The 19,041-nt window shown below is 32.4% G+C and overlaps 1 protein-coding gene across 1 annotated transcript in view; it reads right to left on the minus strand.

Annotated features, from left to right (window-relative positions):
- Positions 1 to 19,041, minus strand: part of MRPL13 (mitochondrial ribosomal protein L13) — a 47,394-nt gene that overhangs the window by 23,676 nt on the left and 4,677 nt on the right. The window contains exons 3-5 of the mRNA XM_051971030.1: positions 10,595 to 10,688; positions 8,304 to 8,364; positions 1,504 to 1,590 (exon numbers count right to left, since the gene is read on the minus strand). Of these exons, the coding sequence (XP_051826990.1) occupies positions 1,504 to 1,590; positions 8,304 to 8,364; positions 10,595 to 10,688 (242 nt within the window). The remainder of the gene's footprint in view (positions 1 to 1,503; positions 1,591 to 8,303; positions 8,365 to 10,594; positions 10,689 to 19,041) is intronic.

A 19,041-nucleotide genomic window follows, 5' to 3' on the forward strand; every position in this document is an offset into this window, starting at 1 on the left:
TAGACTCTGAAACACGAAGGATTAAATTTTACACTTCGCCTCCAGGTGAATCAGTTTTTTTGTAGGACTAAACTGTAAATTACAAGAGCACATTAAAGGAGAGGAGGGAGGCAGAAGGGAAATGTGTGATGCATTCTAATTTGGTCAATGGTACAAACAATAAAGGGGAAATAACTCCTCTGTCAGAAAAAGGGAACTGTGGAATAATGTGATGGCAAAGGGAGGGATTTAAACAATAAGTAAAAAAGGAAATCTTGATGAGAGAGAGAGAGAGAGACAGAGACAGAGAGAGAGAGAGAGGGAGAGAGACAGAGAGTGAGAGTGTGTTTGTGTGTGTGTGTAAGTGTGATACCAATAAAGAACATGTCCACGGAATAAGAGGAGAGATGTTCTAATGCAGAAAATGGAAACTTTGCATGCTACTTAGAGAGACCTCTATCTCTGAGAGATTGTGGGAGGTGTGTAGACTAAGAAAGGTGATTCTTGGGCAAATGGGGAAAAAAATAATCATGGGAGTAATAAACTGTACAATCAGAAGCATAAAAAAATTTCTAATATAGGACAATATTTTTGTCCTATTTGCTGAGGGAATGAATACTTTTAAGGCATAATAGGAAAAAAAATGGAGGGAGGAAAGGTGATGAATTATATAAGGTATAAAAACTGTTTAGAAATGGAAACTTAAAAAAAGGTAACTTACAAGCTTTAATTCCATAGAGAATACAGAAACTAAAAATGAGTAAGTAGAGGACCATTAATCAAAAATAAAGATCTACGATAGAAAGGTTAAGAGAGTTAATGAAGAGAATAAGGGAAATAAATCCTTTTTTGAAAAAGAACACAAAACAGAAAAAATATCTAGCAAATATGTGAAATTAAAAGGAAAGAAAAGAAGGGTGAAACTGAATAAGTAGATGAAAGGAAGAAAAAAAAAAAAGAGAGGTTAATAAGAGAAACTCAGAAACAAAAGGACCTGTTGAAATAGTTATCTTAAGGTAGGATAAGTAAAAAAAAAATTGAAGAGAAAAAAATCCTGACTTTATAGAAGAGGAACCAAAAAAACCTAAATTAGAAAAACAAAACAAAACAAAACAAAATCAATCCAATAGTGAATGGATTAAACAATTAAAATTCAAACAAAATTCAACAATCTATTGCTTACAAAAACAAAAACAACAACAACCACCCTAAAAAAGATATATAAAGAATAAAAATGAGGGGCTAAAACAAAACATTAGATGACGCTGCAATCATGAGATCAGATGCAGCAAAACCAAAAATTCACTATGTAAAAAATATAAACAAGGAAATTATATTACACTAAAATGAACCACAGATGAAAAATTAATATCAAGTGTTAAACTTACACAGGAACCATTTTAAAACAACCTAATAAGCTTATTTAGAAGATTACTGAAAGCAGGTGTATGGATTTACATGACTGAGAAAGACAATGAAAAATATGATTGAGAAAATAAATGGTCATTGAAAACTAAGACTTACTTCATCTGGAAAAAGATGTAACCTTTGCATCATGGTTCTTCTGTGGAGGTTCTTTGGTAACATTCCATAAATAGCTAGTTTAACAATCTGAAAAAACAAACATAAAAAGATAGATCACAATGTGGTTAAATAAGCAGAATGTGGTTTGGGATTGAGATACAAAGCAGGAATGGCATATAATAGGACATCATTAATAAGAGAATGAGAAAAGGGAACAGGCACAGAAGAAACTTCAGAGAGGAGGTTGGGGATACTTGTGGTATTACTGTTTTGTGTTGAGCTAAATTTATTTCATTTATTTTGAAATGATTAAAAAACGAAGGGAAAAACACAAAAGAAAAATTTAAAATTGCAAAGGTTTTTGTAATTCTTTCTTGAATCATACTACCCAATTATCAAAAGTACTCATAAGGCTAATGATACTAACACTTTACACTGATATAATGTTTTAAAATCTACAAAGCACTTAACATATATTATTTATTTGATCTCCAAAACAATTTGCTAAAGTAAGTGCTATAATTATTCTCATTCTAGAGATGAAGCAAATAAAGCTGGGAAAGAATAAACAATTTGATCAGAGTTACATAGCTGGTATCCTGGCTAGGATTTGAAGCAAGGTACCTTTCATTCCAAATCAAGCTGTAATATAAATTAGATGAAAAGGTCTGGGTCTTGAGTTTTGGAAGTTCAAGTGACTATGATATAAAATTCTTCATAGGCTTTGTGATTCCATAAAACATGTTGGAATTTTAATATCTATAAGATGAAAAGCAGAAAGTCCACATGATGTAATAGTTCTCCTTGGGCACATTTAGAGCTATTGCCCTATTTTTATTCATTGACTACATTTGCAAGACAATAGACTAAAAAGATAAGTAAAGCTAAGTGTCACTTCTCACTGAATGAAAAAGAAATCAAAAATTAAAAGGAAAAATGAAGTTGTCTTTGAGGAGCTATTACTGAGAAATACTATAAACTAATGATAAATTCATATTTAAACCAAAAGCATATACAACAAAATTTTGAACATATTAATTTTAAAATGTCATTTTCTCCCAAGAACCCTCAGAAAGACCTTTGAGAGCCACTGCCCTTTAAAGCAGGACATCTTAAACTTTTTCCACTTGTGATCCCTTTTCACCTGAGAAATTTTTACATGACCCTGTATATAGGTATATAAAATAGATAATACAAATCAAACATTTACTGATAAGTCATAAAGAAATTTATTTTAAAACAATTTTTTGATAGAAATAGAATTTTATCATTTATTAAAAGTGAAATTAAATGTACATATTAATGAGATGGGTATGCTTATTAATTTTTACATTAAGAATAAAGTCTTGCAACTCTGAGATACCACTACACACCTGTTAGATTGGCTAAGATGACTGGAAAAAATAATGATGAATGTTGGAGGGGATGCGGGAAAACTGGGACACTGATGCATTGTTGGTGTTGTGAACGAATCCAACCATTCTGGAGAGCAATATGGAATTATGCCCAAAAAGTTATCAAATTGTGCATACTCTTTGATCCAGCAGTGTTTCTATTGGGCTTATATCCCAAAGAAATACTAAAGAAGGGAAAGGGACCTGTATGTGCCAAAATGTTTGTAGCAGCCCTGTTTGTAGTAGCTAGAAACTGGAAAATGAATGGATGCCCATCAATTGGAGAATGGCTGGGTAAATTGTGGTATATGAATGTTATGGAATATTATTGTTCTGTAAGAAATGACCAACAGGATGAATACAGAGAGGACTGGCGAGACTTACATGAACTGATGCTGAGTGAAATGAGCAGAACCAGGAGATCATTATACACTTCGACAACGATATTGTATGAGGACATATTTTGATGGAAGTGGATTTCTTTGACAAAGAGACCTAACTGAGTTTCAATTGATAAATGACGGACAGAAGCAGCTACACCCAAAGAAAGAACACTGGGAAACAAATGTGAACTATCTGCATTTTTGTTTTTCTTCCCGGGTTATTTATACCTTCTGAATCCAATTCTCCCTATGCAACAAGAGAACTGGTCGGTTCTGCAAACATATATTGTATCTAGGATATACTGCAACATATCCAACATATATAGGACTGCTTGCCATCTAGGGGAGGGGGTGGAGGGAGAGAGGGGAAAAATCGGAACAGAAACGAGTGCAAGGGATAATGTAAAAAAATTACCCTGGCATGGATTCTGTCAATATAAAGTAATTATCAAATAAAAATTAAAAAAAAAAGAATAAAAGCAATGCCACTAGGGCTAAATAATAGCCATGTAATTCTTCAAATATTCCTTAATTTGCTCAAAGCCATTAAATCTGTAGAAACTGAAAAAAATGCCCCAAAAAATCACACTTAGAAAACTGGCCAAAAATAATAACAATAAAAATGTCCGGTTGACTATCCCTTATTTTGTCAAAGTGTGACCACTTATACCAAATTTAAAAATTTTTAAAAATTACTTCTTTTATGACAGGTAAGTGAAATATTCTTGAAATTGAATATTAAAAGGTCATAAAGTTTTATTATTTGCTTGAAAAGCATTTGAAATCTAGGTATTGAAAGTGAATTGTCTATATTTAATACTCTGGCCCATATAATTTAGTGAATTGACAAGAAGTTGGAAATTTCCTTTAATTAAGTGCTTTGACATATGTCACAATATATTAGTCCTCTTGTTGATAAAAACAATAATAGTGATAAAAATTCATATTTATATGCTTTGAAAATGTTTTCTTCCTAATATCCTCAAAAGTAGGATACTACTGATATTATTATCTTCATTTTACAGATGAGACTAAAGATCTGAGAAAATAAATGACTTATAATAACACAGCTAATACTTAAGGCAGAGAAATTCACTGAATAAAGATCCACTTTTAAATAAATGCAATTTAGAAACCTATAGTTTTATATAAATACTTTTGTGGGAGTGACTGCAATAAGGTTAGAATAATTTATAAATCTAAATTAATCAGTTAAGAAATAATCACTGATTAAGTTTGTTAAAAATGGATGTTTTATATTTATGTTTAAGTATTTTTAAAACACAAAAAAATGATAAAACATGAAGACTAACTTTTATAGATATAATGACTATTATGACTGTCTTTGAATTTGCACAATAAAATACTCAAGGAAAAATAGTAAAAAAAAAAGAAAAAAAAAAAAAAGAATAAAGTCTTGGCAGAGTATCTGATACCTTTTAATGTTGCCAAATTTTTCAAGACTTGTATATTCTATTATGTGGTGACCCACAATTTAAGAAACTTTGCTTTAAAATAAGCTTATTCCTACATTATTTAACTTAATTCTAGAATATTATTAATTATGCCAATAATATAAATGATCTATGATTTCATTAACACAGATGCTTAACTCCATTGATGCAGGTCACAATCTATTTCTGATGCTTTATCAGAAGCATCATATTCTTCTATAAGTTTACCACACAAAATCCACTTAATATGCTGAAAGTCTTTCCTGAATTCTCTATATTTTAGGAGGATAATACTGGATATCTAGAAATTGACCTACCAAAGCATACAAAAGACTGGCATAGATTGAGTTATAAAGTGCTTCTTAAAGAAAAATCCAAATAACTGCAGAGCTATTCAGTTCTCATGTCTAGGTCATGCCAATATAATAAAAATAATGGTTTTTTTTTTCAGTTATATCCATCTCTTCATGACTTCATTTGTAGTTTTTTTTGACAAAGTTACTGAAGTGGTTTGCTATTTCCTCGACTTTATTTTACAGATAAGGAAACTGAGACATTTTGCAAGTTCATTTACTGGTTGAAAACAAGAATTACTATAGCAAACCAAATATAGCAAACGACATAGTCTACATGGCCATTATGAAGTAAAGCAGAAAGCCATGGATCTTCATCACTAGTCAAAACAGAAATTCTTCTGCTGGGATGAAAATATCCCATATCTATATCTATATTTATATATGTCCCTATATTGGAGTTTTCATGCCTCAAATAGACCTTCTAACAGGGAGAAGCATCAAGTCCCAAGTTGTATATCATCAATAAAATCATCACATTCAGTAAAAAATAAAATAAGCATCAAAACCCCCAAAATATCCCAGGCACCCCCTCTCTACCAAAAAACAACATCAAACAAGCAATAAGTACAGTGGAATCTTACATTCTTTACAGCTTTCAGTCATTTGCATGACTTTCCACCATGTCTCATCTAGACTTATCACCTTGGAATATCCCTCCATCATGCACTGTACCTTGCACATGATAGGCACTTAAACACTTGCTGATTGATTTGACTAATCATGTTGGCATCCTATTCCCCTTGGCAAATTTCTTCTCTGAGGCTTCCATTTTGGGGACTGGCCCAGGCTAGCCATGCTTCATCTCCTTGAATTCAGTTGCTTGTTATGAATCAACATGTAAACAAAACAAAAGCTATAATCTTTAAAGGATATTTTCTGACAGAGAATGACTCATTTAAATTTTTTTCTTCCTTTCCCCTCAAAATTGGCAAATAAACTATGGAAAAATTTTAATAAGATTCTTTTAAAAATTAGATTATATTTTTATGTTTTCGTGAAGGAAATTAAAGTTCTTAAAAACTTTTCTTTTTAAAACTAAAATCTGATTACTCACTCATGCTTTTAAAAATACAGAATCCCTAAGTTCCTCCATGTTGCCAAATTATAAGATTTTACTAGTCTAATTGTTTAGTCTGTCTTGTTATACAAGAATAACTGTCTATATAGGTAATCAGAATAAATAGCACTCCTTTATGTGTTGTGGTGGTCAACTGTAAGCTTGATACTATTAAAGTACTCTTGACAATACAGAATGTTTCCCCTATGTCACATCATCTATCTGAATCTCAGTTTCTTCATCTGCAAAATACAGATAATATCTGCACTATACCTCCCCCATCAGGCTGTTATTAGAAAAATTATTTTTACACTTTAAATTACTATATGCGAGTTACCCCTTTTTAAAAATTCAAACTATCTTTCCATTTTTATTTGAGCTTTGTCTTAGTAAATAAAATAACAAAAAGCATTATGAAAACCAGTTGAGAATATATAAATATATAAGTTCCATTAAGCTTCTGAATGCACCCTGATGCTTATCAGAACTAGCATAAAGAAAAATGGTGTTTTGGGGGGGGAGTAGAAAAAAATTCTCATTATTAAAAGAATCTTAATTACTTCTTAATACTATGAAAAGCAAACAACATACACTTGACAGCTGAACTGTACTACAGTCTGTTGATAACAAGATACTCAGTAATTCTTGAAATCATGGAAATTACTTACATTCACCTACAGACAGACTTAAACACATATATTCAAGTAAATGGATACATACTATTTATTATTAACTAAGGGAATCCAAAAAAGTTTCATGGGGGAGGTGGCATCATGAGCCTATTTTAGGGAACATCATGTTGAGCTCAAACTAGGTTAAGTGACTTGCTCTTAGGAATATGGCTAATATGTGCCAAAACTATGAATCTAGAGACTTCTGACCTTAAAGTCAATGTTCTACTATGTCTTGGTGATTACTTGTAAAGTAAAAATAGAATAGATGTTTTCTAAGATCTATTCCAGCTTCAAAATTCTATCATTCTGAGAAAAAAATGGAAGTAAATAATTTTACTCTGCTACTGATTTAGAAATTATCTCACCAATGCTACTTTTCATCCATTAACACTCTGAATCCAGAGCAGCATAATGTAGTAGCTAGAAAGCTGGCTTAGGGGTCAGGAAAACTCTTATTAGCTGTATGATCATGGGCAAATCACAAGCATATATTGTTCCAGAAATTCTCAAATAGTGGAAGGCATAGAAAAGACCCTGATTTTATTAATCTCAGGAGGCAATTTCTGAAATATTTTCTAAAACTGTTTTAAACATTTTATAGTTCTTTGTTCTTTAAAAAAAATAGTCTTCAGAATTTGGCAAAGTATCACTGATTGGTTCTAAAAGCTAAATTATGGAATTTCTGTGTAAAATAATTTAGTCGACAACGTGCTGAATTTGGAGCAAATCTAACCACTTTTGACTTACAATCTGTGTGACCTTGTGAAAGTGATTTAACTTCTCTTATTTTTCTTCATGTGTAGAATGAAGGAGATGATTTAATTTCTAAGGTCTCTTCCAACTCTAAAGTTTATGATCTTAAAATTAGAGTAACAACATACTGCCTCCTAGTGTATAATTTTGAAAAAAAATTAAAATATCAAAAAACTTGAGATGCATAATTTATAAAACATCAAAGAGAATATGTACTTTGATCTAACAGTTCTAGTTTGTGATCAAGCAGGTATGTTTCCAGAGGTCTTTTTCATTTAAAAACTTTTGCTTTTGGGCAACTAATTTAAATCTATTAATCTTCCAAAAATAGGGCATTTACTCTGGCATTCAAGTCTAATAATATGCACCAAGAATATAACACATTTTTCAAAATAAGAACAAACATTTCTGACCTGCTTGTTATTTCAAAATTATCATCTTCATTTTAGAGGTGGGAAAATTAAGGCTTAGAGAGAAAGTAACTTGCTCAAGTCAAATGGCAAGCTGACACTTTAATCCAAGACTTCCAATTCCCAAATTCAGTCTTCTTTGCACTATACCAAAATGCTGCCTCTCTTACAAATTATACCTTTTAAAATCAGTGAAGCTTATTTGAAAGAGATAAAAATAAGAAAATGTCTATTAGGGAAAGAGGTGACAATCCTGTTTTGAGGATATATTTAAGGGGTATTTTTCAAATGATCTATTTGAAAAGAATGTTAGACTTACTGCCACTGGATCCCGTTGGTGAAGCTGAGCTGCTGTAACTTGTCTGAAACCACCTGGGTAGCTATTAAATAAATAAAGGTTTTTAAACAAGGAGGGAAGATGATATTTCTACACACTATTTTTACAAATGAATATGTCATTTTATATTATATAAGAAAAATCATTATTCCTAAAGTGGTTATTCTGAAAATGTCTCAACTGCCAGGCATTTGGAATATTTTTATAACTGCTATTACTTTATATAAAACAACTGTAGTCCTTAGAATTTTCAAAGGCTTAATTGTATCACAGTGCCTCAACTACAATGTAATGTACATGGGAAATGTAATTTAAACTTATATTGTATTCATAATTGAACAGTGCTGCAGTTTTGTTATCTGATCATTTCAATTTAAAATGGTAATGTTGGCCAAACCTATTTGCCATTGTAAAACTGACTGTGAATTACTTAAGTCTACCTTTTTTTGAATTTTTCTTAGTGTCTGGGAAATAGGTTTAGTGGCAAAAAGTCACCAGAATACTGCTACTTAAAAGACACACTGGGTGTGATCAAATTTGGTTGACTTATTTAAGCTTTCTGTGATTATAACTGAAGGTATTTGAAAATTACAAAATACCATGCAAATGTAACATCATTCTATAGATAAACAGGCCAGTCAAATGATTTTTAAAATATTTTAAAAAGCCAAGTTCAACATGCTAAAAGATCACTGTGAATCTCTTTGGCTGATTTAAATGCCATGATACTTCAGTCTTTACTCTGGCTGGTAATTTTATTTCTTGTCCACTTTTCCCCCCTATACAAAATGTTTTAGCTTTCACCTAGAATGATTTTTTTTTCTTTTAAAATCATAACCAAAGAACAAGAGAACTGCCTTTGTTACCTACATCTCTTTAATGAATGTTCTACAGTGATCCCTTTCTGGATGGGAAGGTACAGAAAGTGATGACTAGAAAGCATCACGTAGGCAACCAGTATTATGTCTCTGGGATTTAAACTGTCAGCAGTGTTTATGACCCAGGCCTACCTTTTTAGAGATCTCAAGGAGCAGAATGAAAATCTGTATAGAAATATAACTGGAAATAATATTGGGGGAGGTCTTTTTTTCTTATTTTACTGTTTCAAAAGGTTTTAAAAAATAAACTATTTTGAAATTTCTAATGTGTTTATAATTTTTTGATGCCTTAAAGCATGAAGTAACCCTTGAAATCTATAAAGATATTAAATAGCATTTTGTTTTGAAACAAATAATTGTCTTAAAAAGTAAAATTGAAAAAGTTATTACAAAAGTTCAGTGCTTTTCTCCTACATAAGAGAGCTTCAAGAAAGCAGGAAAACTACAAATATACGTGTATCATTGTGTTTGCACACAGTAGATTATTCTGAACTATTATTAATTCTTTGCATTATCATTGAGCATAAAAATATGCAGCTGTTATTTTTGACAGAATAACTATAATGATACTTTGCATCAACATGGAGATTTAATTTGGTCACAATCTTGTTATCCTGTTTGCTTTGTTTGTATGTATTATCTTCTTAATGACTTTTATAAATTTCTTGGTTAACGTCACTGACCAGTAGAAACAAGTGAGGTACAGAACTGAAATACGTTAAAGATGAGTGTTTGTTTAGTTCAGTAAGACCTCCCAGATCTGGTTCAATGTACCAAAATTGTCAAAAGGAAATGTAGTGCAGGCCTGCACAAGATCTCCAGGAAAGAGACAGATAAACAGGATGTAGACAATAAGGTTTGTTTTCAATGAGCTAGAGGCACTATGTAGGAAAAATAGGGATGCATTTTGTGTGGCAGAGTTAGAATAGAAATCATTTTAGTATGAAAAATGGTTTTGATAATAAAAATTAAAAAGGCACTATAGAGTTGTAGAGTTCTGTATAATAGTGAAAGACACAGTCAAACTCTTCTCCAAGGAGCATAGTTATATTTAAATTACGGGGAACAAACATAAAGTTGGAATGCTGACTAGGAAATCAGAATCACTTAGGTAAGAAAAAATGATAGCCTGGTTCCTATTCATGCTAAAGGCTGTCTTGTTAGAGTAACAACCAGCATCATTTTTATATATCATGACTAAAAGTAAAAGTTGCATGCAGTCAAATTAAGAGTGATTTAGACATGTAGAAAAGATAAAAGCAGTTCTTTCTTAAAAACAAACTTTATAAAAGGTACTTTAAAAAATTTATTAACAATGCTATTAATCTTAAAGAACAATAAATAGCAAGTTCAACATAATGCTAATTTATTAATTATATTCATTTTTTAACTTACCCAGTGTGAGAAGAGTATACTTTTTGTTCCCATTTATTCCCAGAAAATGCAATATGCCTTGTGTTCTTTATGACAACATGATCCCCACACTTACCTAGAATAAAAAGCATTCAAATTTGAAAAATTCTAAAAAAATTCAAATTCTGAGGCAAAAAAAGAATTATTAATAAAAGTTCATTAAATTATCAAAGAATCTCAAGATGACACAATGTAAATAATAGGGAATTATCAATCTCTTGCAGCAGATTTTTATATAATGACAATAGGAAATTTTTTTGAACTATTTCAACACTTAGAAAGATACAGGGGGATGTTATAAGCTGCTTAAGAGCATTTCATTTTCTGTTTTTGTAATCAATCTCAAGTGTTTAACACAGGGTACAGCATATCGCAGGTGTTTAATACATGCTTGTTAATTGCTTCCAAAGCCAATAGTCTATATTACAGTAGTGACTGGGAATATCACCTATCTATTCAACTGCTGGAATTTGACAATTTTTATCTTCAATCAAGGTAGCTGAAGCTAGAAGAGTAAATGTTATTTAGAATCTGATTCTGACCAAATATCTTCTTTTGGTTGTTGAAGTATAAAAGACTAGAATCTTGGGAGGAAGTGACTGCCATTTAGAGTTGATGACAGATGACATCTACTCCATTCTCTTTATGTAAAGCAAGATTCCCTCCTACAACATCTCTATCAACTGATCATTCAGGTTCTTCCTAAAAATGTCCAGTGTTGGAAAAGTTGTTAGATAGTAATACAATCCATTCTGTTCTCAACCCTTTTAGTTCCAACCTCTGGGATTGAGCATAGTAAAAACAAAAATATTTTTCACAACAATCCTTCAAATAGTTGGAAGACAGTGATCATGTATCTACAATTTTCTCTTTTTTATGTTAAATATTTCCAGTGGGTTTTTAAAAAATCATTCTAAATCCCTTTTCTCTTAGCCAAACCCTTAGAACACTATTGGCACCGATTAATTCCACTTCCAATCTTATTCAGTTCTCAGCCCTTTGCAATATGGCTTCCTTCCTTATGACCTCCACAAAATTAGCAATGATCTAATTGCCAAATCTCACCCATCTGATGACTACTTTTCCTCCTGGATATTATTTCTTCTGTGGGTTTTGCTGACATTATTCTCTCCTGGTTGTCCTTCCACTTGTCTAACCATTCCTTCTCAATATCATCTCATTATCTGTAACAGGCATCTGAACTGTGAGTGCTCCTTAGAGCTCTGCCATAGTCGTCTTCTTTTCCCTCTATATTCTCTTATAGACATTATAAACACTCATCATTTTCACTATTATCTTTATGTCAGTGACTCTCATCTCTATATATCCTACTCAAATCTCCCCCCAGTTCCAGTCTCATGTTACCGATTGTCTATTGGATTTCAAACTGAGACACTTCAAACTCAACATGTCTAAAACTAAACTTATGTTTTCCCCAAAACCCACTTCTCTACCAAAATTTCCAATTTCTGTTGAAGACATCACTTTTCCAGTTGTTCATATTTGAATCTGGGCATTAACCTCAACTGCTTATTTTTATTCATTCCACATATCTAATCCGTTGTCAGATTTTACTGTTTCTACTTCCATAATATTACTTGCATCTGATCCCTTCTTTTAACTCCCACAATTACTACCTTAGTTCAGTCTTATTTCCTGCTTAGGTTATTTCGATGGCCTCCTACATGGTCCTTTTCTCTTAAGACTTTTTTACCTCTCTAATTCATATCTTGTTGCCAAAGAAATTTTTCCTAAACAGTGATCTTATCACCTCTAAATAAATCAACTATTCACCAAAGTATAGTAATTTCCTATTGCTTCTAGGATAAACTATAAACTCTTCTGTTTAGCTGTTAAAGCTTTTTACAATCTGTCCCCCACATATTTTTCCAGCCACATTGTATATTACTTCCCCTCCTATATTCTGAAATTTAGCCAAACTGCCTTTTATTCTTTCACACATGACAACCCCTGCCCATGATAAATCTACTCTTTGCACTAGGTTTAGAATGTACTCACAGACTCCCTTCTACATGAAGCCTTTCCTGGCACTCCACTAGTGCCCTCCAAAAAAACCAAAAAATGCAAAATATTTTGTATTTATTCTATCATTATTCTTTGTATTTCCAGCCCTTATAACAGTGCCTACTACATAATGAGTAACTAAGAAATGTTTGTTGATCAACTATCATTTCTCTTTAGAACATAAGTTCCTTGAGAGTTTTATCATATTTGTATCCTCAAGGAGTAGGACAGTGCCTGGCACACAGTGGACTCTTAAAAATAATACTTATCTGATATCATTTGTCTTTACTTCAAGTCATAAGGTTTGTTCTCAGAGTTCTGCCATTAATTACCTAGGTGACCTTCAGTAAGTCACTAAGAAGTCTCTCTGCAGGCCTCAGTTTCTGCCTCTGTAAAATGGGCTGACAGGCGAATTAGAACAAAACTTCTTAAACATGTAGATTATGAGCTCACATGGGGTCACATAACTGAATGTGGAAGTTGTGAAAAATTTGGCAAAAGTAAAAGGGATCAAATATTCTGCCAAGATTTCAATTCTTTATGTAAAAATAAACAAAAACATCCATCTCACTGATGAACAAATTTGCTTTCATCTTTAATAAATGATAAAATTATATGCATACCAAAGAAATGCTTTAAAATAAATGTATGATTTATTACCAGTAAATGTTTGATTTATATGCCTATTTTTTATATATCTCCCTATCTAGGGTCACATAAAAAATTCTTGAGTGAAAAGAAATTGTGAGTGGAAAAAGTTTAAAAACTCTGAACTAGATAGAAGAGCTTCCAGGTCCCCTCCAGATTAGAAATGCACACAGCACTTTGTCCTTGTAAACCCTCACTTCGCAGCCACAATAGAGGAGGTTATGTTTGATTTCCTTTCTTAGGGATCTTTTCTGTCTTTTCAGTAACTCCAAAGCTCAACTTCCTTTTAGTGATCTTTTCATATACATTGTGATCTTTCTTTTTGGTTCTGTTTCCTTCCCCATCTCCCCTCCTCCAACAGCAGTTTTTAGAAATCATGCCATCACTTCTGAGGTGTGAACCATTATTATTTCAGCCAGCTGAGGCAAGAGTCCCAGGGACCAGATGTCTCTTTAAGTTACTATTTGATCTCTTCAGATTTGTTAAGTATACCCTCGATGCTGATCATCCCAGTGACTGATAAAAATGTTGGATAAAACTTGGCCAAGGACAGAGAAAGTATAGACAAGTAGACAGCCAGTCTGCTGATCAGAATACTCGAATGAGCTTGAATACTGGCTATTGGTGGCTTCAGGGTAGTCACTGAACCTTTCAAGGTCTTGGTTTACTCTGAATGAGTAAACTACACTTGAGGATGGCATCCATTCATTTATCACATTTATTGGATTTAATCACTCAGCTGCATCCAACTAACTGTACTCTCATTTGTGTTCTGAGGTTTTTAATTTTATTTTTCAAACATATGCATAGATAATTCTGCAACATTAGCCCTTGCAAAACTTTGTGTTCCAGTTTTTTCTCTCCCTTTTCCTACTTCCTCTCCTAGATGGCAAGTAGTCCAATATATGTTAAACATGGTAGAAATATGTGTTAAATCCAATATATACATATTTATGCAATTATTGTACAAGAAAAATCAAATCAAACCAGAAGACTTTTTTCTTTTTTAGCAAATCAAAAAATACTTTTTGAATGATCAAGAAAGGACATTATAGCCAAAGAAAAACCCAATGCTTTATTCTTAAAAAAGTTGGATATCTGATTTGAAAAAAATTCAGTAGACATTTATGAAGTACCTACTTGTGGCAGTGTGTTGGAGTTTACTAGATAAAAGCAAAATTATAGGTGCCAGGATACATATACTTGAAAAAGTAAATAAGAATCCAACCCTATATTGCACAGGAGTAAGGAAAAGAGAGGAAAGGCTGAATGAATGAATGCACACGGGTAGAAAAGTAGAAAAGTAGCATCTAAGAATTAGATAGCAGTTCCACTTGGCTAATGAATGTAAGTACTATGAAATAAAATTGAATAGGAAGACTGAAAATAAACTCTGGAATGGATAAAATGTTAAGCTGATGAATTCGTATTTTATCCTAGAGGCAAGAGGTTGCCTAATTTTGAATAGGGGAGTGACTACAGTCAGCTTTGTGACTTAGGAAGATTATTTTGTAAGCTGTGTATAGACTGGATGGGAGAAAAAGAGAATCCAGGAGCAGGGAAAACAATTAGAAGGTTATTTTAATAGTCTAGGAGCAAAATGATATATCCAGGTTCACATTATTAATAAGTGTCTGGGGCAGAATGTGAACTCCTAAGTCCATCACTCACCTAGACAAACTGTCAGTTCTATTAGGATGTAAGCTCCCTGAGGATCAGGACTATTGCTCCTTGTTTCTTTCTATCCCCATGGCTGATTGGGCATACAGTAAGCATTTAGTAACTGTTGACTGGTATAAAGAAAAATGAAGTATACTCTGCAGTTGAGAAGGTGAGATTCTAATAGAGATTACTGATAACTTTTGAAAGGGAAAATTCAATTGTGTAAAGATTAGCAATCTAATTGGAAGGGACTAACATCTCAATGATGTAAACAGATCTTTTGGGGGAAAAAATGATATGAACTGTATCCTTTTTAATTTCTGGGGAAGAGTGATTCAGGGTCTCAAGCTCTCCCCTGGCAGGGGGATGCTGGAGGGGGCAATGATGGAAATTGTATCCTCTTTAACATTTGGGGGGGCCCTGATATACTCCTTGGGGGGGAGACGGGATGGGACAGGGAAGAGTGTTATCTGGGAAAGGTATGCCCCTCCCAGGGGAGAGCTTGAGATGCTGAATCACTCTTCCCCCACAAATTAAAGGGGACACAGTTCACATTATTTTCCCCTCCTAAAAGATCTCAGCTTACATCACTGATGCCTACATACCATCAGAGTCAGTGATGTTCCTACTAGGGATGTGACCCAGACGCCAAAGAGAGTGGGGAAGGACCCATGTATAAAAAACCCAGTTTTAATAAGATAAGTTTTTAATATTGTTTTAAAAAAACTTTTGTGGTGGCCATGGAACCTAACCAACAGTTAATACATTATTATTACTGGAAAAATGAATGCTAAGCTCCAAGACACTAAATGACAAATGAATTTTAGGTATATAATCTGTAAATTAGACTGGCCTGTGATTAGATTTGGCATCTAGTGCCACCTTGTGGATATAGGATGAATCACAGCTTTTTTTTTTAACTAAAATTTTTATAGGCCATTAGTTGTATTATTAAATATATGAAATTCTGTGAAACAAAACCTAAGTGACAAAACCATCTTTTAGTCAATAAACCACTTGTCCTTCATCACCAAATAATAGGTAGGTAACTAGAAACAACTAAGACCGAGAAGTGAGAACTATGGCTGGACCTTTTTTTTGTTGTTGTTGTTTTTTTTTTTTTAAGGTTTTTATTTTTCAAACATAGGCATAGATAATTCTGCAACATTAGCCCTTGCAAAACTTTGTGTTCCAGTTTTTTCTCCCCCCTTTCCTACCTCCCTCTCCTAGATGGCAAGTAGTCCAATATATGTTAAACATGGTAGAAATATGTGTTAAATCCAATATATACATATTTATGTACTTATTGTACAAGAAAAATCAAATCAAACTAGAAAATAAAATGATGAAGAAAATAAAATGCAAGCAAACAACAACAAAAAGAGTGAGAATGCTATGTTGTGAACCACGCTCAGTTTCCATAGTCCTTTCTCTGGGTATAGATAACTCTTGAACACAAGACCACTAGAACTGGTCTGAATCATGTAAGCTATAGTTTTAATGGATATACTTGTTCCTCTCTAAGCAAGATGTTGCTCTATAAATAAGAAGGAATTCTTCTCTTCAAAATCATGCAGATTTTGCAATGATATCTCTGCAGAGAGAGACCAGTAGGCATTTTAATATGTATCTGCCTATAATATTTCTTCAGATGCTAAAACATTAAATAGGCAATACTAATAAAATATCTTAAATGTTGTGTGAGACAGTACAGTATGGATTAAAAAACAAAAACAAAAACAGAAACAAAACTAAAAAGTAGATGAAATCAGAACACCAAGGATTCTAGTTTTGTCTCTACCACATCATAATTATGACTATCACTGAATCAGTCTCGGTTTTATTAGGAAAAGAATACTTCTCCTACTCATAATTACAAGGTTATTGAAAAGAATGCCTCTCCTAGGAAAGCATAACCTAGGGTAAATAAGATGAGAGGAAATAAAAAATGAGTTATTTTAATTGTGAATGTGAATGGGATAAATTTCCCCATAAAACAGAAATGGACAGCAGACTGGATTAAAAGTCAGAATCCTACAGTATGTTATTTACAAGAAACACATTTAAAGCACAGTGATACATATAGAGTGAAGGTAAAAGGCTAGAGCAGAATATATTATGCTTCAGGAAATCAAAAGATCAAAAAATCAAATTAAGTCTCAAAAATGAAAAGGGAGAACTTTCCACCAATGAAGAGGAAATTAGAGCAATAATTAGGAGATACTTTGACCAACTTTATGCCAATAAATTTGATAATCTAATTGAAATGAAGGAATACCTACAAAAATATAGATTGGCCAGATTAACATAAAAGGAAATAAATTAAATAGTCCCATTTTAGAAAAAGAAATAGAACAAGCTATTAATCAACTCCCTAAGAAAAAATCTCTAGGACCAGATGGATTTAAATGTGAATTTACCGAACATTTAAAGAACAATTAACTCCAATGCTCTATAAATTATTTGAAAAAATAGGGAATGAAGGCATTCTACCAAATTCCTTTTATGACACAGACATGGGACTGATACCTAAACCAGGTAGGATGAAAACAGAGAAAGAAAATTATAGACCAATCTCCCTAATGAATTTCGATGCAAAAATCTTAAATAAAATATTAGCAAAAAGATTACAGAAAATCATCCCCAGGATAAATACACTATGACTAAGTAGGATTTATACCAGGAATGCAGGGCTGGTTCAATATTAGGAAAACTGTTAGCATAATTGATTGTATCAATAACCAAATTAACAAAAACCCTATGATCATCTCAATAGAAACAAAAAAAATAAAATCCAACATCCATTCCTACTAAAAAACACTAGAGAGTCTAGCAATAAATGGACTTTTCCTTAAAATGGTCAGTAGCATCTATTTAAAACTATCAGTAAGCATCATATGTAATGGGGATAAACTGGAACTATTATTCATTATGTATTAGAAATGCCAGTTTTGGCAATAAGAGATGAGAAAGAGATTAAAGGAATTAGAGTAGGTAATGAGGAAACCAAATTATCACTTTTTGCAGATGATATGACTTTGGCAAAGTTGCAGGATACAAAATAAATCTACATAAATCATCAGCATTGTTATACATCACTAACCAAATCCAACAACAAGAGATATAAAGAGAAATTCCATTTAAAATAACTGTTGATAATATAAAATATTTGGGAATTTATCTGCCAAAGGAAAGTCAGGAACTATATAAGCAAAACTACAAAACACTTTTCACACAGTCAGATCTAAGCAACTAGAAAAATATCAAGTGCCCGTGGATAGGTCGAGGGAATATAATAAAGATGACAATACTCCCTAATCTATTTATTTAGTGCTATACCAATCAGACTCCCAACAAACTATTTTACTGACCTAGAAAAAATAACCCCGAAATTCATCTGGAAGAACAAAAGGTCAAGAATTTCAAGGGAAGTAATTAAAAAAAAAAACTCAAATGAAGGTAGCCTCACTGTATCTGATCTAAAACTATATTATAAAGCAGCAGTCATCAAAATCATTGGGTACTGGCTAAAGAAATAGACTAGTTGATCAGTGGAATAGTTTTGGTTCACAGGACAAAATAGTCAATAACTATAGCTAACTAGTGTTTGACAAACCCAAAGACCCCAGCTTTTGGGATAAGAATTCATTATTTGACAAAAACTGCTGAGAAAAATGGAAACTAGTATGGCAGAAACTATGCACTGATCCATACTTAACACTGTGTACTAAGATATGGTCAAAATGGGTTCATGATCTAGGCATAAAGAATGATATTATAAATAAATTAGAAGAACATAGGATAGTTTACCTCTCAGATACGTGTGGAGGAAGAAGGAATTTGTGACCAAATAACTAGAGATCATTATTGATGACAAAATTGATAATTTTGATTATATTAAGTTAAAAAGGTTTTATACAAACAAAACTAATAGAGAAGATTAGAAGGGAAGCAATAAAGTGGGAAAACATTTTTACATTCAAAGGTTTTGATAAAGGCCTCATTTCCAAAATATATAGAGAATTGCCTCAAATTTATAATAGTTCAAGCCATTCTTCAATTGATAAATAAAAGGATACGCACAGACAATTTTC

The sequence above is a fragment of the Antechinus flavipes genome, chromosome 1, assembly GCF_016432865.1.
Source record: "Antechinus flavipes isolate AdamAnt ecotype Samford, QLD, Australia chromosome 1, AdamAnt_v2, whole genome shotgun sequence".
Lineage (NCBI taxonomy): Eukaryota > Metazoa > Chordata > Mammalia > Dasyuromorphia > Dasyuridae > Antechinus > Antechinus flavipes.